Source organism: Malurus melanocephalus, unplaced genomic scaffold (assembly GCF_030028575.1).
Source record: "Malurus melanocephalus ecotype Western Australia unplaced genomic scaffold, MMel_1.1 scaffold_3, whole genome shotgun sequence".
Classification (NCBI taxonomy): Eukaryota; Metazoa; Chordata; class Aves; order Passeriformes; family Maluridae; genus Malurus; species Malurus melanocephalus.
Window position 1 is genome coordinate 6,120,521 of NW_026623235.1, and position 22,524 is coordinate 6,143,044.

Consider the following 22,524-nt stretch of genomic DNA (forward strand, 5'->3'; position numbering starts at 1 on the left):
TAAAGAAAATACAGCAAAGTACAGGTTATCTGACTCATCCAATCATAGGTTTTACCATAGGCAGAACTCCAATTATGCCTTCTATCTGAGCTCCAGATGGGAATGTGAAGATTAACATTGTTACCACTGCAGAATTAGAAGGAAGTAAATGACATGAAGAGAAGGATGCATCAAAAGAGAAAAAACAATCCTTGGGAATATCAGTAACGGCACACAAGGTAAAGACACCAGCTGGAACACAGACTGGGAATGATGGAAATAAGCTCTCATTYTTGAATACTTGGTGGCCGCACAGGAAATTGTCTCCCCTCATGTGTGTATGGACACGTATGTCCACACCTTTTTTTCTTTCAAAGCTAATGTTGATGCAAACAGATTAAAGAGTAGCCAGGGTGCTTCTGCTGACTGATAAAACACTTTCATCATCTAGATCACTGAGTCTTAAAATAACAGGCCACTTTCTGTAAAACTTTAAGCAATTACATATTACAGGCAGCACCCAGTTTCACCACAGTTCCTCATCCTACAAGGAACTAAAACTGTCCTTCCAGAGCAGGCACCTGCTTCAGCATTTTAATACAGTTAATTGCCAGAAAAAGCACTTTGCTCATGCAATGATAAACCAGCCTTATGATGCAAAATACACCAACCTTCCTGCATTTGTCATGGGAAGTGCTGCACAAGTCTCCTATATCCCCTGCAGCTGAACATGAACTTGTCTGACTTTGGTTAATCTKTTAAACCACTAAACAGTGGGAAACACAGCCAGGTGTTTGATTAGACAACCAAATACATAATTTTATAAAGTTGGTAAGTAAAAGGCAAAATTTAACAAATAATGTTTCAAGTTAGGTAATTCCTCAAAGGAAAAACTGAGAGACGGTTAAAATTCCCACACTGGAGAAGAAAAAGTGTAAGTTTGTTCTGTTTCACTTTTGGAAAAGAATTCCTTATACTGATGGCAAGATACATTTTTATTGAATTGTGCCCTTTTAAATCATAGAGACTTTTGCCATCACCTTCCATAGGGTCAGGTGTTTATCTCTGTCCACAGCAAGGCAGAATGATCTGTATTTGTTAAAGGACCAAGGTGCAGCCTCAGAGATAAACCTGAATGGGCACAAATGGAAGTAKGGTTGGGAGGCAGATCAGAACCACCAGCTAACTTGGAGTTGTGATTCATTTCCCAGAACATCACTTTCTAAAAATAAAACCAAAATTCCCTTCTATCCTTTCAGTGAGGGGGGGACAGAAGACCGAACAGAGGAGCTTTACAAATTTGGCATGCCTGGATTCACAGAGCTCCTTTTGTATAAAGGATGTGTTCTAAGAGATAAGACACAAGACTTGTTGGATGTGGTCCAAATAATACAGCAKAAAGTGTAAAATACCCTTCAAAAACTGACACAAGCCATTTTTGTTTGAGAGTGGGAAAGTTTCAGTCATTCTGGTATCTCAGTGCAAGTCCTATAAGCCTGCCAGCATAGCTAGAAGACAAGTCTCAAGGATTTTGGTAGTTTACTTTGTTTCCCCTTGAGGAAGGGAGAAGAAATAGAAGAGAACATGCTTGAAGCAAAGACATGTTAGAAATCCAAGTTCAGGTCTGCCTTGAGTCTCGTTCTTGGTTTATTCTACTTTCTGTCATGTGTACTATTTTATGAGAGTAAATTACCCACAATTTACAGCAGGTAGGCATATAATTTGGAACTTCTTATCAGAATGTAAATATTAGCTTTAGAGAGGAAAAAAGTACTCTTCCCTCTTGTCATTCTATGCCGTGATACTCACTCCAGCAGCTGCCACTACTCTTATTAGCCAGAAGTGAAGGGAAGAGGAAGTCTGGCTGAGCTTACACTCACTCTTCACATCAGCAGTACTACTTTCTTACTCTCCAAGTCAAATATCAAGGGCACATTAGGACTTTTAAAAATGCTACAGAACGGTTGAGGTTAGAGGTGACCAAAAGCTGCTCCCTCAGCAGTGATTTCTCTGCACTTTGGATTTGCTCTTCAGCAGCAGTCCAAGGACAGCGACCATGGGGAATGTCCCCTACCACTGCAGGGACATCTGTACATRATGCCTTGGTCACTGGGCATCCAGCATCAGAGAAAAGCAACCTTTTGTCTCCTTCCAACTCAGCAGTCTGGAAAGAATGCCAGCTGCACTATTTTGGCTCTTCATWTTCTCCAACAAGCTTGGACTGCTAYCYAGAGTAGCCCACAGCCCAGGAAAATTAATTTTGACCAAGAACGTCAGACTTAAGGGGGAAGGACAAGGAAAGTCTTCCCTCAAAGACATAAGTACAGGTCATTGTCAGCATTACTGGCAGACCCCAAAGGCCATAGCATCAGCCAGTATCTGCTCTGTCTCCAGCAGCTCTACAGYTACTTATTCCAGCTGAGTATCAAGCCTTTTACATTTACACAAGGTACAGAGGCGGCAGTGAATACAGATTTCTGTAAATYTTGCTTTCTAAAATATTATTCATCAACGTATAATTCAAATGGTAATTAAGAAGTGTTCACATGATTGATGACACATTTAAATTACAGGTTTCCAGCATTTTTTTTCAGTAAAGACAACTTCTTTTTTCACGTGCCACTTTTTCAAAGTGCAAGTCCATCTAACAGATGTCTCACAGATCTGCTTGTCAATGTAACAAGTTAAGACTTCTTTTTATTACGACAAATGGTATAAACCACACAGCATTCTGTTAAACTCAATATTGACACATCTGCTTACCACGTGTATTAGTAGCCATGTCAGCCACTTTCTGAAAGGCATCCAAAAAGGCAGCAGCTGCTACTACTGTAGTCCTGAAATGCATACAGATAACAAAACATTAGCAGTGTCTCATTGATGCCTATTTAATTACTGCCAAAAACATTTAGGCTCATAAAGAATAACACTGTGAACTTGCAGAGGCCAYAAAAAGTATTCTCTTTTATATCTGAACTTAGCCTTTTCCCTCCTTCRTTTCTTAATCCCTTCCTCGCTTTGTGTTAGCACTATGGACTTGGAGGCAGCCACGCTAATTCCATGCTGAGAATTGCACAGGACAGGTGCTGTTTCAAAAGAGCACAGCCACCCTCCTTCTAGCTGATTTCCTCTGATGAACTAATATTAAGCAGTCAAACATGAAAAACAAATCTAACACACATTATWCTTCACCCATTAGTGAACAAATTACAGCCACTGCTATTTTCAGGGAACGTGCGTATTTTAAGAATAAACATGCAGGAACTTCCTTTTATCTAGGATCCTGGCCTAACAATTTCCTGAATTTTTCATCTGAGCAGCATGAGCCTCCCTTGAAACAGAAAATTTCTTGGAAATCAGACTGGTCTGGAGTTCTTAGACAAATGGAAAAGTGGGAAAAGAAGAAAGAAACCCTCCATTTCAAGAAAAAAAAAACAAAAYTCCAACCCACAAAAAACACCAATCTTCAAAACCCCAAAATAAACAAAACTCATCTCTGGTCCAGTGCTCTTCCTCCTCCTGAGGGCTACATTAGCAATCCCAGACTTCACAACCCAAAGTGTCAACCCCACTAGCCCAATCTCCCTCCACGTTTGGAAAGCACACACAGGCCACACATCTGTTCAAGTGGACAGCAAACGTGAGTTACAATTTTCCAGACACGTTTGTTCTAGATAAAAAGGCCCAAGAGCCCTGAACACCTCAGGTCAGTCCAGATTTCTGAAGGTTTATATTCTGGTTGACCCAATTAAAGGAAAAGTAGGCCAGGGCTCTATAGGTAAAGCACAATTGTGCCCTCTCCACAGTTACCTCACGGCTCTGTTTCTTAACATCTTTTCTAACAGAACTCTGATTTTCTCTCCTAAAGGTGTCAGTCAGCCTTTTCAAGCAAAATCCAGAACAGGCACTATTAACTTCACTTGTTTCAAGAGCTCCTTGCTAGCCTCAAAAAACCCGGCAGACCTGCAGGGAAGCTGATCTTCGGCCAGAAAGACCACAGGACTGCTTAATTAGGTCAGATTTTATGCAAGTCTCACTCCAAATATGCTCAAGGTACAGAGGACATAACTGGCAGCGTAGTAAATGGCCTACTGACAGCACAAAGGATCTGAACACACACRCAGAAAAAATCACCCCAGGCATGAGAGGACCAAGCAAATGTGTAAGGATTCTCCACAGGCCCAGGAGATTAAAGAGAGGGCAAACACCCCCAACCCCCAYAGCTAGCCAGAAATATTGGGCCCTGGAACCAGAAAATCTTTTCTGGGATTTTTCTTAACAGTGTTTGTGGTGTTTATCTTCCAAACTTGTAGGTCACACTGTTATTCATGTGCCATGCTGTTAATTATTAATTATATTGCTAATAATGAAGTTCCATTTCTCCAGTAACAAGATCCAGGAAGACCTGGCTCCAGCTCAAATGACATCTGCTGTCCTTTATAAGAGCACACAGAAATGAAACAGCAGCAAAAGGCTCACATTTGCTAGAAACAAACAGCAAATCCTCGAACAGGATTTCAAGCTGACTGCTTGCATGTTCCTGTAGCTCTGCAYTGATTGAATGCAACATCACAGGACTGGGAAATAAACAAAACTATCCCTCATGCCATCCCAGAAGGTCTGTGTTTGAAGGGTACAAAAGGCTAGGAAAGTTCTACATTTCTCTCTCTCCACTTCTTCTGCATCTTCCATACTCACTGTGAAGTGATTGMTGGAAAAGGAAAAAAACCACATGTAAATGTGGCATTTTAGGTGTAATGTAACAGAATAGCATATTCCAGCTGTTTAGGGCAAATGAAGTTAAACCCCAGYTTCTTTGGGAATGGTTCATAATGCAACACAGAACCACAACACAGACTGCCAATAACCTGTTACCACTACAGCTGGTGGGGAAAAAACTTGATGCTTTGGAGAGCACAGAGGAGATTATGGTTTGGGAAGAGTCRTGGAGAAATGGAGCTTGTATTCGTATTAGCAGAAACAAATTTTATGAGTGAATGAATTCTAGAGGTAGAACTGGTCTGAGTGTGATACTTCTGCCATATATTAAATAATCCAGAATGCAATTTTCAAAGTATACCCCAAAYCCTTAAGTTTTAATAATCACCAGTGTATGATTCAGCAAAGCAATTCCCTTCATTTTAAAGTCAGAGAGAGAAATGCTGTTAAGGCTACCAAAGATTTTTTAGTATTTTGAACACCCTTCTAACATAACCCTCTGTATTCTACACTAATAAAAAGGGCAACACACAATGAACTCCCAGTGTGTGCTCACTAAACAACAATAAACTATCTTTTCAATTTTCCATCAAAATCCATGAAATTTAGCTCATTTAACGTCTATTATGTATAGATGCTGGTAGAGTATGAATTTTCCTAAATGCATTAAAACACCAGTAGTAGTATTAAAAAAATTACATGCAGGTGTTGACTATGAAATATGCACAATTTTACTAGGACCTGCTTAGAAAATTATCCTTGCAAAAGCTGCATTTAATCTTAATGTTTGCACATCCAAGGAAYTGTAGGGGATCTTGACTGTGTAACGTGAAACTTACCGAAGCTGAGACTGCAGTTTCCCAGCTTTATTTATAAAATCTTCCCACACTGGGTAACTTCCCTGCAAGAAAAACAAAACACAATAATGAACACTTAATTTGGGCATTCTGATTTTAATACTATAGATCAAATTAAACTAGATGTAAAGCAATAACTAAGATTGTACTAAATCCTAATCCATGAATGCTAAAATCGACTGGTTCTGAATCCAGATGAAACAGTAGGTCCTCTGATGAGGCTTTACAGTTTTTCTGAATGGAAACACTGGGCAAGAGTGATTTCAACTAAAGCAGCAAAAAGAAATGCCTGACTTTGGAAAGATCCAGCAAAATCCAAGCCATTTGAAGCAGGGTACCAGGATATTGCAACAGCATGTACAGAGAAGCTCCCAAAACCAAATTCATAGTTGTACTTTTCTACCAACTGATCATCTGTGTTTTTACCGGGTTCAAAGCCTGTACAATAAAAATGTGACTTGACTAAGAGACCACCTAAAGCACAGATTCAGGATAACTCTGTTATCGGACACAGAAAAGCACAGTGACAACTCAAGACAACCAATTTTCCCAACAGCTGCCTTGTCGCTGCAAGACCTGTTTCCAAAACAGTCAAAAACCTTGGAGACAATTTCTGAATTGAAGCCGATAAAGCAGCATGGCACTGAGTATATACAAAGTGCTTAAGAATGTTTAATTCTTCTTGACCTCAAGAATGTTTAATTCTTCTTGACCTCAGGCTTCCTGTAGAGTTTTCCCCATTTTTAAAACCTGGATTAAAATCTCAGGTTTTACTTAGAATATGGACACCAAGTATTCTTGCAAGTTCTGATCTTTATGTTCCAAAGTTAAAAAAAAGGTGGTTTTTTAGACCAAAATTGCTCTCTGCAGAGCAAGTACAAATTTTCCACTAACAGCAAAAATGCGGTAGAAAGAAACCTCAAAATTTCCCTTTGACTGGAGTCTAGAGAATAAAATAAAATATCCCTGCTTCCTTTAATAGAGGTATAAGACTTGCTGTTACCAGAGCAACAACACAATAAAACCCAGATAAGGCAGATCCTCAAGGCTGCATTACCCCAGCTCTGACTGGAGGAGGTTGCAAGCAAGTGCAGTTGCCTGTAGCAAATTCAGTCCACCCTTATAAACTGGTCTGCTTTTTGTAAGCAAATCAAAATCCATTGCCCACACTGCTGTGAGAGACAGTGTTTTGTTTCCARGGCAAAGACAGACCCTTCCCCAAAAGGTGGCAGACAAATTCCAGCTCCTCAGTACATCCTGGCAAGGCATCTCCCAGACACCTGCTCGGAAGCCTACTGATACTCTCTTCTGTATTTTTCAGCAARGCTTGTGGGGTTTTTGCTGAAAGGGAAAAAAAAATGGGGGAAAAGACCCCAAACAATGCAAGCAAGTGTTCATAAAACCTTGTTACACCTACACATGACAGAGCCAGTGTCAAATACAGAAGGGGAAAGAGAAAATAGCAGTTATCTGGGTGGCAAGACCTAGAATACGAAGTGCTTTGTGCTAAGCAAAAAAACTGTCAGACATTTTAAAAATGAAGGAAACCCACCAATTATTTTAAAGAGGCAAAAAAAAAGCTATTTCCTTAAACCTATTAGTCTTACTGCAATCCTTCCTCTGAACCCTGTCTCTCAATGTCACCTGCATGTYATTTATGCATTATGCATGTGTATGCCAGGAGCCCTGACAGTCAGCAGCAGGGCCCAAGGCTTTACGGGATTCTCCAGCAAAACACAAGCAGACAAGCAGAGGATACCAAAGCAGTCTGATTATGTTTCCATCTYGCTGGTGTATTATCCAGCTAAACACACCTGATCACATGCAGGAGATTGACACCAGCCCCAGTTCAGCTGCTTCCCAGGGAAGCTTAAGATACTCCCATCAAAACACTGCTCAGAAAGAAAATCCCTTTTTTTTCACTGTGGTCAGCCTGGCAAGCAAAACGGGAAAAGTCAAACATTTTCACCAGTATTTTGTTCTTGTCAACAAAAAAGCTGCTCTCTCCAAGTAAGCTACTCAAGTAAGCAGTAACAGCTCATTTTATTAAATAGTTTGCTATAATTGTTGAAATCAATGCAGTTTCTTTATCTGGGCTCCCCATATATTGGCCAAGAGCACCTGATCTCATTCTGGACAGTAACAAAATTGAGCTTTTTGGATTTTAATGTCACTGAATTAATACCTTGGACAGTGGATTTTGCTGGGGTTCTTTTATGCTTGTTTCGGCATTTTTAAAGAAAACCTTCCACCAGTTTTACATTAGTGACATGAAGTCCTGCACTATCTGCTCAGCTTGCCACATCTTGATCTCCCTAATAAACTCAGCTGAAAATAAGAGGCATGTCTTTCATCTGGTATCTGAGAATAATTTGCTCTCACTTTTCCATGTTGAAGCCACATCCACAAGCTCATCTCTCCTTCAGATCAGAAAACTGAAGTCACGCTCTAAATTGTGTCATTCCTTTGAGCTTTTCCTAAGAACATTTCCACCACCACATCCCTGCTGAAACCAAAACCCCTTTTATTCCTACCTACAGCAAAAGTGGACAACACCTACCACTTTACAAGACCAAATAACCAGGGGTTTAACCCATTAGAGATGGCAGGAATCAAACTAGTGCTGTAAATCTGCACAACACCAGTGCCCTGGGCAGCAACTCCTTCTCCAAGACCTCTTCCTGTGCCACCTGAAGCACGGCAGCCCCKCTGTGTCTCACCTCCAGCAACAGCTCTTGCTTTTGTCAAAGCAGCATCAAGAGAAATGTTAACAGAGGTGAAAAACACACATATCCTTGATTCAACATGTATTACTTTCTCAATTTAAACCCAAAGAAACAGCAGATGGAATTCGACATCRTTGTCCAAGAAGTGCTTTTGCAACATAAAGCCACTTTTGAAGAATAATAACACAGTATTTTTAATGCTGCCTCTCCAAGAGCTTCTGCTCCCTCTACAATTTCCAATTCCAGCCAGCTGATAAAGAAAATATTTTTTTCCCCTCTTTAAATGTCAGGGTTACTCAGGCCTGGCGTTATCTGTGCAAGCAGGAGGTCTCCCCCAGGTCCAGCCACGCTTGGGGAAGAGCCACAGCAGGATTCTGGGTCACAAATTCCCATTTAGTTCCTCATGGATTAAACTAGGGATCAATTACAGCGAGGGTTTGTTTAAACAGTTTTCTTAAAAATTGTTAAGGGATYAATCCAAGGACTATTTCCCCCAAAATAACTTTGTGCCCAATTACTCCTTCATCACTGAATGAAGAAATTTGACTTGTCTGCCATAGAATGGGTGTTTCCCATTGCYATATGACACTCCATGGGATCAGGGCCCCTGGAGCTCCTCAGTGGGGCTCGGCTGCCTGCCCAGCATGTCACCAGTAAGCTGCAGCATGCCATTATCCTACCCCATTACTTAATTAGTGGGCTTATAGGTGATTAGTCACCTGATCCCACGGCCCAGCTCCAGCTAATCTATGCCAAACAGAGGCAGGGAAAACACGGAAAACACCTTTCTGCCTCAGGGCTGAGAAACAAACTGRTGCCTCGTGCCTGTCACTCAGGTAGCCAGTCCACAATTAGGGACATGAAACAACTTCCCTCAGGCACAGCAAGTGCGTCTGGAAGTGCCAGACACCAACACCCAGACCTGGGTGGAGTCCTCCAAAGCCACAGCTCCTGGACTGCCACAGGGAAAAGGGTGGACCGTCACCAGTCAGTGAAATTCCAMCTGACAACCAGACCTGTGGATGTGRGCAGATGTCTTAATTTTTGTCCACCTTCTTCACCATTTAAATCTATTTTAATTGGCAATAAATTTMATCTTCCCCAGTCAGGTCTGGTTTGCTTGTGACAATAATTTGTAAATTATTTCCCTGTCTTTGTCTCAGACCTCGAGCTTTTTCATACCATTTTCTCCCCCATCCCATTGAAGAAGAGGAGATACAAAGCAGCTGGACAAGGTAGCCCACTGCACCAGGGAAGAGCAGGCAATGATCACCAAGATGCAGCTTTGGAAAAAGAATTTAAGCCTAGAAATTTGGTGTGTGAACCAGCACAACGACCCTGGGTAAACACGACTCTACAAAAGATTTATGGAGGATAGTTTTTCCCTCCCTTTCAGGCCAGCAATTCTGCAGCAGGAGTGAGAAAGACACAGATGAGAAACTCAATGATTTCTCAATAAAGGAAGGGTAGACTTGCAGCAAAGAATCATATTTACTGAAATTGTTGTTGATGACATCTAATGGCAAGAATAGGTACCCAGATTGTTGTATCTAAGATTACAACTTGAGTATCAGCAGCACTGACAGTTTTAAAATGTTCTGTCACTCCTTCTGCCAAGAAGTTATGATTCTGCTTTTTCCATTAAGTGAAAAGATGCTTACTACATTAATTTATTTCTATGCACCCTGATTCTCACAAAGAAGACTAATTCCATCTTCAAAAAAACCTTGATAGTGTTCTTTTAAGTGCTTTTATTTATCAGAAAGGCTTTTCAGCCCTATTACCATCTCTTGCTGGGCTATTAAGTACAAAGGCAGCAGGAACAGTTTGGAATCTTGTTCACAGCAACAACCCATCTAAACTTTTGGGGCAGAGGGAAAGAGACAGGGAGCTGCTCTTCAGTAAAGTAAACCCAGAATCTAATTTTGGTTGTTTCAGCTAGAGAGGTAAGAGASACAAGAACCAGGAGAGAGCAGTGCCTTGGTTTTATGTCACGGGTTATCAAACCAAGAGCTGTATGCCTTCCAGGAAAGTACTAACAATGACTAACTGTAAGACTTCAATGAAATGGGAAAAAAAAAAAAAACCACTACACAGGCTACAGGAGTTAGGACTTCTCCACCTCAGTGTAGCTGTTCAGCTGTGATAAGCTAAAAACTTGAGCCCCAAACACAAAACAGTGTTACAGAGCTTCATGCCTAGTAACACATCCAAATGCCATACATCTATTTTTGGAGCAAAAATTGTAACTTGGCTTGTGCATGTGGCCTCCTACCCCTCCAAAGTAAATAATGCTGAAAACAAAAGATTTCTTTTCATATTTTTACCAGATAACAGAATCACAAGGATTATTATGAATGTCTCATTTCTGTGGCATTCACTACACTACCTCCAAGCAGCAAAGGGACTTTATTGTCCTAGACAGCACACAAGGTCACAGACGTTRCACACAAAGAATGGCAATCAGCAAGCATGGTTTGCACATAGAGACTACCACTTTTACAGAGTCCTTCAGGAGACAAAACCAGGAAAAAGTGGAGGGGAAGAGGACAGGAAAAAAATAACAGTCTGAAAAAAAAGAGGAAAACAAAAAGAAAAAAAAAAGAAGGTTCCAGCTACAGATGTCTACATTGGAAGACACCGTGGTTGACAGTCAGTTTCCTCTCTCAGGTAACATCTGGCACTCAAAGCTTTTCCTCTTTTCTAGAAGAATCAACAGTCAACTGGGTGAAAGTGCACTTGATCAGGCAGAACTGCAAGAGTTACAAAGTGCTACCAAACACTAATACATCCTCTGTGCAATTCACTCATTTAACCAAGKCCATGACTCACAGATAGGACTGCCTAAACCCCTTAACAAGTCACAAAAGGTCTTGCAACACAAGGTGAACACAGAATTAGCATCATCTGGCCTGAAGTTCATAATGGCTCTTCTCCATCTAAAAAATTCTGCTTGTTGGCTTTGCCTCTTTSTATGCTGAAAAGCATCCAGAGTCTGTCTCATGAAGTTTCTAAGCTGCATCCAAAGTCTCAAATCTTTCAACACGTGGAAACAGAAATTTTGCTGGCAAGGAAGACTTCACTCTTTATGACACAGACATGTACACAACACCTACTCCATTACTCCTTAGGTTTACCCACCTCATTTCAAATACACAGAATCACAGAACAGTTTAAGTTAGAAGGGACATTTAAAGCCCATCTACTCCAAGCCCCTCTTGCTATAAGCAGGGATGTCTTTGACTAAATCAAGCTACTCTCAGCCCCATCCAAACTGAACATCAGCACTTCCACTGATGAAGARTCCACAACTTCTCAGGGCAACCTCTTTCACCGTCTCACACTCACCATAAAACAAATCAGTTTGTGTCCAATCTAAATCTACCCTATGTACTCCCTTACATTCAAAACCAGAACGCAATCAGCCAAGTCCCAATGTGGATTTCAAAAGCATCCTATAGCCTGATGTTGTTCATCATCTGTTTTCCAGCGGTGMAAGACAAGAAACAATTAGTTTTGTTTGCAGCAGAGATGTTTCAGATTGCACAATCCATTTAACTGTAGGACCAACTCYGAAAAGTCAGGCAGCTTCCTTTCACTAGAATTTCGTCAAGAAGAGTAACACATTTATATAGATGTCTTGCAGAAATACTCCCACAAGACAAGGAAAGGGACCACATGACTTYGAAGTCCCATCTGTCTTTCTAAGTTAAAGCTAGTGCCGTGCATAGGGGAACTTTTAGCTCAGCTCCTTCAGCAAAAGGGACTCTCAACTTCTGCTAAACCATTGCTGGGCCAGGAATGAAAARGCATCAACAGCAAAAGACATGAACTTCATAGGATTTCACAGAGAGAGCTGAACACACACATYAYTGAACAGAGGAGCAGACAGGTACARACTCGAGGTCTGAGAGATTATAGTGCATATGCAGGTGAAAGAAGCATGTCAAAGATCACAATAAGATGTCACTTAACCAGTAACTACCCTTCAGGAAAGAAAGCCGGGGTAATTATAAYCAAAGTCTTTCATCCATACATTTACTTCCATTATTTCTGCCACTTGTTTCGCTAATGGCAGGATCAGAAACGAGTTTCCCTCAGCATGCATAGTATAAATAGGCATGCCAAGCTTTGCTTTTCAAGGTGATACATTATCACAACATTGAAAATTATGCAACAAAACACTACTGAAGACATATCACACGCTATTAAAAAAGCTGGCAACTGGATATTTCTTCTACATATCACAGAACATGTTTACTATTTTCAAAACTGCTTAGCTTTTAGTCTAAACAGGACAATAAAGAAAATAGATAATGGCATGAAAAAWTCAAGACTAAAATCCAGTCAGGAAAGTCCAGAAAAAGGGTATTCACATCACTGGGGTAAAAGCCCTGAACAACTACAACAACACAGATATCATTCTTTCAACATTGCCAAACCACCTGAAGAACTAAGCAACACTGAAATGCCACACTACTATGCAAGAACACACATATTTATTAGATATCACTAATCATTTAAAGGGGGAGGGGACCTAAGTCTGATACCACTCTGTTATCAGAGCTCTGGAGTCTTTAATTTCTATTATAATAATGCCTGCACTGTGTTAGTCCACACAGTGGAGGATACTAGTTGCCCTGTGGTTGTGACTTCAATTTGTAGTACAGCAAGAACTCATGAAAACTCATCCTGGCTTAGAAATCCAATTCAAGAGCCTCTTTCTGTGTCAGAGACTTTGTCATATCTGTACTGTCCACAGCTCAGTTTCATGGTTTGTAAGAYGAAGCTCCAAAGCAGCCACTTCATGGTTTAAATCTAAGATTGGGTAATTAGCAAACAAAAGTTAGACTCATACTGTGAGAAAATACATCATGCATAAACATACAGTCTCTCCCTGTCTAAACATAGGAAGTTATTCACAAGACAGGGGGAGCAGTGGGAAACAACTAGCCACAGCTTCTAGAGACCTTTTATCCCACGCCACATTAAAAAAGCTGGACATTAAGTAGTCCTCCAGAGGAAGCATTTAGTTCCACATTCTTCCCTGCAGGTCTCTGCAAGCCTGAACAGCAGATTTCTCCTCAGAGACTCATCAATACCGCCTTTCATCCTCTCAATCATTAAGTGGCCACTGTTCCTACTCAGCAGCTATTTTCTGAAMCCACAATATTTCAGCTGGATCAAAATGAAGATAATTAAAATATCAAGAAGCAGTCATTCAAGTTCATACCTACACAGAGAGCCTCAAGCTAACAGCCCTGCATTGGTAATGTTACCAAAACCACTGGGGTCTCATCACTTCTTCCCAAGCAAGCAGAAACCCTAATTTCTGAGCATTCACTCAACACAATCTCCACAAGCAGTCATAACAATATCCAGGACCCAAAATACTAACAAGCATTTGAGTTGACCACAAAAGGATCTCACTGGGAGAAAGGCAGCAGCCAGGTGCCCAAGTTTTCAATGTTTGAWGAACTTTACCTCTTGACAGACAGTGAAGGGCAAGTATGCTTATCTCAGGCTATTTTCTCTCCATTTTACTCATGAGAAGATAAATAATCCCTTGCAAGCTTCAAATTAGACCCTTGGTTTGCTTATGGGCAATGAGCATCCATGATGTTTGCTCATGGATSGTAATGTTAGGAGACAGTTCATCATCAATACAGCTCTATTAACAAATAATCCCAAATTATGCTACTACACAGAGGGTTTCAGAGACCTTTCATGTGACTTTTGTGGAAAAAAAAAAAAAAAAGATACATCTCAGGCTCAGGTTAGAAGCATGGTGGCAATTTTTGTGGAAGACAAAATGAGAACAAACAGGAACCTTTCTGTACCATGAACCAAGTGTCTCTAGTTACACACTCATCAGCCACATTGTACACACCAACACATGCCAATTCCTGCAACAGCCATTTGTTAAAGGATGATTGTACTCCAGCTAGCATCCTAGAATTAAAATCAACTACACATTTCTTATGCTTGTAGACCAGAAGAGTGAAAAGTATAAAGCTCACACAAATCCCACAAGACAGATAAATTCTTCATAATCAACCAGCTTATGGTTAAGATGTTCCAGTCACGCCTCTCCACGAAAAACAGAGAGGTCTTGCAGTTTCAGTTACAGGAGAGGAGTTCAGGACACTTCTGTTGAAAGTTTATGAGTCATTTGCAGATGTCATCTCTTCTGCCTGCAAACACCAGGTTATCGCAGGRGTGAACAGCAACACATCTTAATCAGTAAAAACAAAGTGGTGTRTATGTGAGGATRRAAACCTATTATACTGGGAGCTTAAAAAACATTCCCTCATTAACTCCATATTGTAGGTGGACCCAATTTCTTCTTGTCCTAGGGGAAGGGAGTAGAACTCACTAAACCCACAGCCATAGCTTGCCTTCCTRAAAAATGGGAGCCATTCTTTGCAGCCAAGTCACACAGAGAGMACTTTGAAGATGAAAGCTGCTATGGTCTTAGCCACAAAGCTACCAGACATTTTGTCTCYAAACCTTCCAAACATCTTAGCATCCAAGCTATCTCACAGCCCAGCAGGAAGAAGTCAATCAATGTCCTTAAAGGTCASCATAGATCCCAGCAAACACAGCAGTGCTTGGCACCTTACAGTATCAAAACAGACATAATTTTCAAACTGAAAACATACTATTGAAGAGGAAAATGCATTTCTATACATGTAGCCTAAAGAGACTACTTTWCTCTGAAGAGTAGCCTCTTGAGGATGCTAACTCAAACTTCTCTGGACTCATCTTTGCACACTCTGAAGCAGACCAAAAAGCCTTCAGATATGGCTCCTATTTTGCTCTTTCCTTATCTCCAAGACCACACTGTCTTTGGGTAGACCATGAACCTTAAAAATGTTCTTCAGAAGCTGAAAACACATAGGCTGCTATGCAGAAACACATAGGCTGCTATGCAGAAGATGCTGTTCACAGATTCACAGGAATACTCCATCAACTCTTGCAATTTCTGTACTTGAAAAAAAAAAATAAACCCCAAAAATACTGAGATTTTCAGGTATTTTTTAATAAAGATTCGGGTTGAGTTCATGCACGCTCAGAACTCAGGAAGGAACCAGCAACCTCCACTGAGTATCACCCTCTGTTAGGTATTAACCAGCACTAAAGCCTGTAATTACACAGACTTCTTGTTCTCCAACATTTGTTCAGTCAACTGTGTTTCATGCAGCACTGCACAACTCCTGCCACACTTACAACCTCACAAACCTTTTCTGCAGCTCTTGGCATCCTACCAGGTCCAAAAGGCATCCTCTCAAGAGGTATTAAAAATCCTTGCCCTGGGTATGTCACAGGACAATCCAGCACCATACACACTTATGTAGCAAATGCTCAGCAATTGCATAAATTGTTAACACTCATACAAGAATATTTGGATCAAGAAACCATGTGTCTCTAAAAAATAAATTACTTGTGAGTAAGTATGTTCCCAGCTATGCCCTGTTGCTTGAACCCCAGTGTTTAGGCAGGCACGGAGCTGCTCTCTTCCTGCACCATCTTTCAGCCTTTGCTTCATGTCAATCCCTCCCCCTCCAAGATGTTTACAGATAGAAACTGCAGCTGCTTGGAAAAGGCAAGGAATTTCAGTGTATGCAAACCAACTGCATGAGCAAGCAGGTTGTTAGGAGGCAGAGGGGGTAAGGAATCAGAGCAGCCAGCAATGCTCCAAATGCCTTGATGGTAAAACATTTGAGGAACAAAAAGAAAAAAAAGAAAGAAAAGCCGCAAATTAACTCATTTCACATTATTTGTGAAGGGGAAGGGACACCAGTTTGCTAGGTTTGAAACAGACAGTTGTCCTAAAGACTTGTGTAAGGGACATGCCAGTGCAACATGGCAGGTGTGTTTCCTCTCCAAGCCTGTACCTACCTGTCTTGCACATAAAATGGTTTGGGTTGGAAGGGACCTTACAGATCATCTGTTTCCAACCCCCAGCCATGGGCAGTGTCATCTTCCACYAGACCAGGTTGCTCAGGGCTCCATCCAACTTGCCCTTGAACTCTTCCAGGGATGGGCACCCACAACTTCTCTGGACAACCTGTTCTCAACACACTCACAGTAAAAAATGTCTTACATCTAATCTGACCCTGCCCTCTTTACTGAAGCCACTCTCCCTTGTCCTGTCAYTGCACACCCTTGTCAAAAGTCCTTCTCCAACTCTCTTGTAGACCCATTTTGGTAGTCARGGTGCAATAAGGTCTCCCAGGTTCACTCAGTCCCACCTCTCAAGCCTTTTAAAGTCCCTCTGGATGGCATTGCTCCCCTCCAGCAATGGTGACTGTACCACMTAGCTGGGTGTCATCATCAAACCTGCTGAGGGAACACTCAATCCACTATCAGTGTTCCAACRAAGATGTTGAACAGTGCTGGTCCCAATACATGACACATTAATTTTTCCTTACMATAGTTACCATCCTTAACAGCTGGATTGAAACTAGCACTTAAAATCATTCAATTGAACACTCCTAATCTCCACAGAGATCTCAAGTTTCAAAYAAAGCACAGCTGGGGAAGAGCTGTTGCACTATGACATATTACTGTAAAATAAATTTGTCCAGGTTCTCCAGTACATGTGTGCTGTACCTTGGATAAATGCAAAGGCTGAGGAGTTGCAGCTGTCCTTGCTGTAGTAACTGYCTCAGCAGTTATATTTGTTCCATCAAGTACTTTTTTTTCCCACTCAGTTTACATTATTTGTGTGAATATCACAATGCCCTCACAWGCAATCAGGGCTACTTAATAAACAACTCCTAATCCTTGATGTGGCCAGCTCCTGGTCCCAGCTTCTACAAAAGCAAGATTAAAATGTTGCTTCTCACCAGTCACTTCCTAAAAGGAGATAAGAGGCTGCAAAAACATGAATGTTTCCCATGCCCATATGTTCATGTCTCTCTCTTTTCCTTTGACCAAGAACCTCGGATGGCTGAAAGCAAAGGTGCACCACTGCCTTTTCGTGTAGTCCCAGCAGCAGCAAAGTAGTGACAGGTTCACCTCCTCTAGAGTATTAAAGTCGAAGCTACTGCCAGAAATGAAAGGTTGCTTTTATTAAGCTTTCAGCCAAACAATTACAAATAAGGCACATACACATACAATAAAAGAGTTTCTAATATTTTCCAAAAACTCACACCTCCTTTGGGAACCTTGTTTTTGTTCATTAACAGCACAATACCTGCACATCCCTCACAAGCAGGGAGATGAAGGASACTAATTGGTAATCCACATTTGACCCATAAAAATTTGGTAAATCCTCTCACTTGGTATAAATGAAGTCACAACAATCTCTGTTCATCCAACTGMTCATTACTCATCTTCCTCCCATGCCCACCCCACAGGTGTCAGGTGCTGTACACACACAGCAAGCCCCTTCTCTATCAAAACACATGCTGGCAGAAGAGGCAAGACAAATAAAGAACATCCTACAAGCCAAAGAAACACCATCAAGCACGTGATGAACTACAAACAGCCAATTTCAATGTTTTCTGAGGTGCTGTCTTTTTTCTCCAAGATAGTAGAGAACARTGCAATTAAAAGGAATGTAAAATCAACTCATAAGGAAAAGCAGCATTAAAGGAAATCTGCTCTGCATGAGAAGACAAGTTCTTTTGAAACCCATCTGCAATAGGCCCTTCCAAAAATTAACTGAATGACTTGCTTTGCACTAAAAGACATAGTAAAATTAATAGCACATTGCAACATCTAATTTCTCAATTGCCAGAAATCAGTTACAAACCATTCAGATCAAATACTCCCTTCCCACAGGGGGCTACAGAAAACATGCAGCATTCAAAAACAAGCCACATAGCTTTTGCACATAGCACGCGGGACTACTCCTCCAAGGGGCCATGCACACTTTATTTTTGTTTTTATAAACTTCAATTGCTTTGAAAAATATCTTGCATAAGGAGTAGAACAAATTCTAAGACCCACATACTCACTGATGTATCTTAGGAAACACCAGGGCTGTGACAATGGATCAAAATAMGGATGGGAAGGGCAGACATGCTCCCACACTTATGATTCTTTAGTCAGATCCTGAAATCTCAAAGCATAGAAATCCAATTCTAGAGCACAACGGCCAAGTACAATTCCCATTGTGGACTTTCCACAAACAACCCTGTCATCATGTACACCACCATATTACTCAACAAATCTGATTCTTGTTTTGCATGGAGAAAATGGACTTCCCTTGTCAGGGGATTGAAGTTCCAGATGTTYTGYTCAGCCTGGAGCAGACTGAGGGAAGATCTCATTGCTGTTTACAGCTTCCTCACCAGGTAAACTGAAGGGGCAGGCACTGATCTCTTCTCTCTGGTGAYGAGTTACAGYACCCRAGGGAACAGCACAAAGTTCTGTCAGGACAGATTTAGGCTGGACATCAGGAAAAGTTTCTTCACCMGGGGGGYGTCTGGAACAARCACCCCAGGGAAGTGGTCACAGCACCAAACCTGCCTGACAGATTTCTGGAAACRTGKGGACAAAGCTGTCAGGCACATGGTGTGATTGTTGGGGTGTCCTGTGTAGTGCTAAGAGCTGGACTTAATGATCCTTTTGAGYCCCTTCCAACCCAGAAYAYTCTGTKATGTAAAATAATGTGCTGTACAAATGGGATGTATATTAATTGTTCATGTATTTACTCAGTAACACCATTTATCYAAATCACTTAGCTTTACGCTGAGTTGTTTTGGAGCAGGTTTTTTGCGTATTAGTCATAAAATATTTTTGMTAGAGGGTAGAGAAATTTTGGGTATATGGAGAAAAGATTAAAGACCATTCAAGAGACCTCAGCCAGCAAGAGACAATCTTGCTGTCAAAAAAATGTGATGTATTAGTCACACTGACATATATTGCCAATATGAAATTTCAAATCTAACACAGTATACAGACACCAATGGAAGCAATCACGTTGCTCAGAATTATAATGCCAGTTTCTGTAACCTTATTAAGATCAGGCCGAGCTCAAAATTAACAACAGGTATACCTGAGCTAGTTCAGTGCTCGGTGAACAAAGAGAAAAATCAGTCCACATGCACTGTATCTTCATCACCTCAGCTGCAGCACCCATCTGCATCCACTGGCAAGACTTCAGAGTAATTTAAGCTGTTGATTAACCCTACCATCTTTACAACAAAGTTTAAGGTAGAGCAATACATATGATAAAAGAACCTGTGAACTATTYAGTTTAAAAAAAGGCAGATGCTGCATCAAATCCTTCAGCACTGCAGGGCATGTGAGGCCTTGATCACAGCCTGTGATGAGAAATAGGCACAGATAATGCACTTGGGTATGCGTGGGCAGACCCCTACGCAACATCTCCAAGATCCTGCCAGAAGCCTGCCCACACAGATCTGACTACGTGAAACAGAAAATGCTAATTTTCACTTTACTACTAAAGGTATGATTAGTTGTAAGGTTCTGGTTAACTCTCAAAAAATAGCTACTTTTCCTTAGAAATTATWGTGCTCCTTTGTGCACAATTCACAAAGAATCCTAGTGCATCTCATCAGTAGTATGGCATCAGCTGCATCAAACTGAACTACAGGTAAAAATTCTTTGTTCTACTCATGAAAAATAATGAGCAGATTTTTTAAACCATAACAACTACCATGCTGCTAAAGATCTGCAGCAATTTCTTCCAAACCTTCCCCCCCACTCAGTAATTGCCAGTTCACAAAACAGGTTTCACTACTATGGAGCATTAAGAAAAAAATATTCACACCTGTGCCCATCTCCATAAGCTCATGTCAACATGTTTTCTGATGAGCAGCATTCCCATGCAAGTAGCATGTGTAGAAGAAAAAAAAAATGAATCCACACAGAGGCCCACTGGCTTAAAAGCAAGAAAAACCAAATGCATCACTTATGGAAAGAAGGAAAGCATAAACATACTCAATGTCCCTCTGTGATGAAACCCAAAACCACACTTCATCTGGAACAGAACATCTCCTGCGTGTTCCCCACACTGCCCACTAAAGTGATTCCAGGATTTTTCATCGTTTCCTGCTTTTTGGGGGGGGTTCTTTTATTTTAAAGTGCAGTCATTACTACAAGTCCAAGGAGGTYGCGAGCCTGAGGACCACCACTGCCAGGTCTGCAGTATTGTCTTGACAGACACACATACACTCACCCCTCCTCTCTGCAATCTGCCTGTTCTTGACAAGCCACGCTTTTAATTAAATGTCCCCTAAGATCTGCTGAGAGGCAAATGCATATGAACACTTGCCAAAAAATAACTTCTAGTGCAAACAGCCTCTCCACCCCCCTCAAAAAATACACTAGAAGCCATTCACCTCTGCCAGGCTCCCTCCTAGAGCAGACCCTGTCCTCCAACAGTACCTGGCAGCCCTTTCCCCCGGCAGCCCTCGCTGCTCACCAGCCCTGCACGGACTRACACTCAGAGCAATCCCGTGACCATGGCTGGGAGAAGCACGGCATGCACGGTTGCCGCCTTTAAATTACGGCAATCCCCCATTATCTGACACGTCCCTCAACATCTCCCGACAACTGCATCCTTCCCAGTCGGCCCTGGCAGGAAGACAAGCTGCCCTTGTCCAGGGGAACACTGCAGTATTCTGCAGTACGGCCGTGTGCCGGAGCCTGGGCGMCTCCAGCCCTGGGGTTTGGGGGAGACATGACGGGCAGAACACGGCAACGCTTTTACGCTATTGATTTCCACGAGAGAAGGGTGGGAGGCACCCGCTCACCCAAAGAAAACCCTGCAGAAGTGCCCTTGGCTGCCAAGGATAGACTGGGAGTGCCTCTCAAAGGGACCCTTTGGCAGAGACGGGATCGGCACAGTCAGGTTTCTGGGGCTGGCGGAGAGACCCAGGCACTTGAAACCTTTGCATCCATTCACAGAAAAAAAGGAAATGCCACCTCCACGAGCACACACAGCGTGAAAATAATACCACATAACCGACTGAGCTGCAATTTTAATTCAGGCACACATCAACTTTAGAGCATCTCCAGGCACTGATTTTTTCCATCGCGCCCATCAGCCTGGCACCGAAATGCCCACACTGCCCTTCCCAGCCCCACCCCASGGCTGACATGCTCCGTGCCCGGCTCCTCCGCACCACGCTCCCGCCCCGCTGCATTCATTCTGCTACCGATCTGACAGCCCACACCGGCGGAGAAAAAAAGAAGGAAAATAAAAATATTTGTAAAATAAAGAGGCAGGCTTGGAAATCRCTGACCCTGGTGGCAAGGTAACAGCTTGCATGTTTGAGCAGAACAAATAAAAAAAGAGAAGGAAGGAGAGGTGGAGTCCTAAAACCAACTCACAAGCCCCAAATCCTGGGTGTGAAACCAGGGAGCCCCTCTGCCAGGCTGGTCCCGCCGGCGAGGACGCGGACCCAGCCCCGGGGCAGCGTCCCCTCAGCGCCGCGGGGGCGGCTGCACCGCCCGCGGCGAAGTTTCGCCGGGCCAGGTGGGAAGAGGTTTTCCCTCCCCTGTGCTCCCCCACACCRCTCAGCTTCTTACCTTCATGTCGCTTATGATGGTCTGGAAGAGCCCTCCGAGCGCACTACATTCCTTCTCTATCACAGCCTCCATTTTCCTGGTTCGAGCTCACTGGAGGAGCAGGATTTCACCGCTACCGCTGCAAACTGCACTGCTCAGCTGGAGGAAAATCAAACACCCCGGGGTCCCACCTCACCAAAAAAAAAAAAAAAAAAAAAAAAAATGGAGGAGGGGAAGGGGCAAACAAGCTGATGTAGGCAATAAGAGGAAAAAAAAAACCCACCCCAACACACCTGAACCCCTATCTGCCTGCACCTCTACAACGGGATAAAATCCAGCGCTACCGGCGCCTCTCTTCTACACGCACCTCCCCGGCACCGGGGCACTCAGCGCCGAGCGGGCACTACGCGCCCATGCGGGAGCAGCCACAGGCCCCATCTCTGCGCATCACGGCCCCGGCCCCCCGCGCCTCCCGGCACGGCAGCGCTCAGGGCAGCGGGCGCCCTCGGCGCCGGGCGAAGCGCACCCCAAAAAAAACAAGGGGAGAAGAACTCGGTCTCTAAAAAAAGAGATCGCGCGTCAAGCCGATCCTCGTGGAGCAGTCTGGGGGTTCTGTGCCAACCCCAGCGGACCAGGCTACAGCCAAACCACCCGACGCGCTGCCTGCCCTCCCCGGGAACAGCCTGCTCCGCCCGTCCGTGCCGCTCCCGCGGCAGCAGTGCCCGCCCCCGCCCGGCCCCGCGCCGAGCGCC

General features: G+C 42.7%; 1 protein-coding gene across 9 annotated transcripts in view; it reads right to left on the bottom strand.

Moving 5' to 3' along the window:
* Positions 1-22,480, bottom strand: part of MTSS1 (MTSS I-BAR domain containing 1) — a 125,799-nt gene extending 103,319 nt beyond the window's left edge. For 6 of the 9 annotated variants that reach the window (XM_057368433.1, XM_057368457.1, XM_057368416.1 and 3 more), the window contains exons 1-3: positions 21,794-21,987; positions 5,538-5,599; positions 2,743-2,816 (exon numbers count right to left, since the gene is read on the bottom strand). In XM_057368433.1, the coding sequence (XP_057224416.1) occupies positions 2,743-2,816; positions 5,538-5,599; positions 21,794-21,865 (208 nt within the window). In that variant the 5' untranslated portion in view covers positions 21,866-21,987. Of the gene's footprint in view, positions 1-2,742; positions 2,817-5,537; positions 5,600-21,793; positions 21,988-22,065 lie in introns of those variants that run through there. The other 3 variants (XM_057368467.1, XM_057368400.1, XM_057368442.1) reach the window with 3 other exon arrangements.
* Between the last annotated feature and the right edge of the window lie 44 nt (positions 22,481-22,524).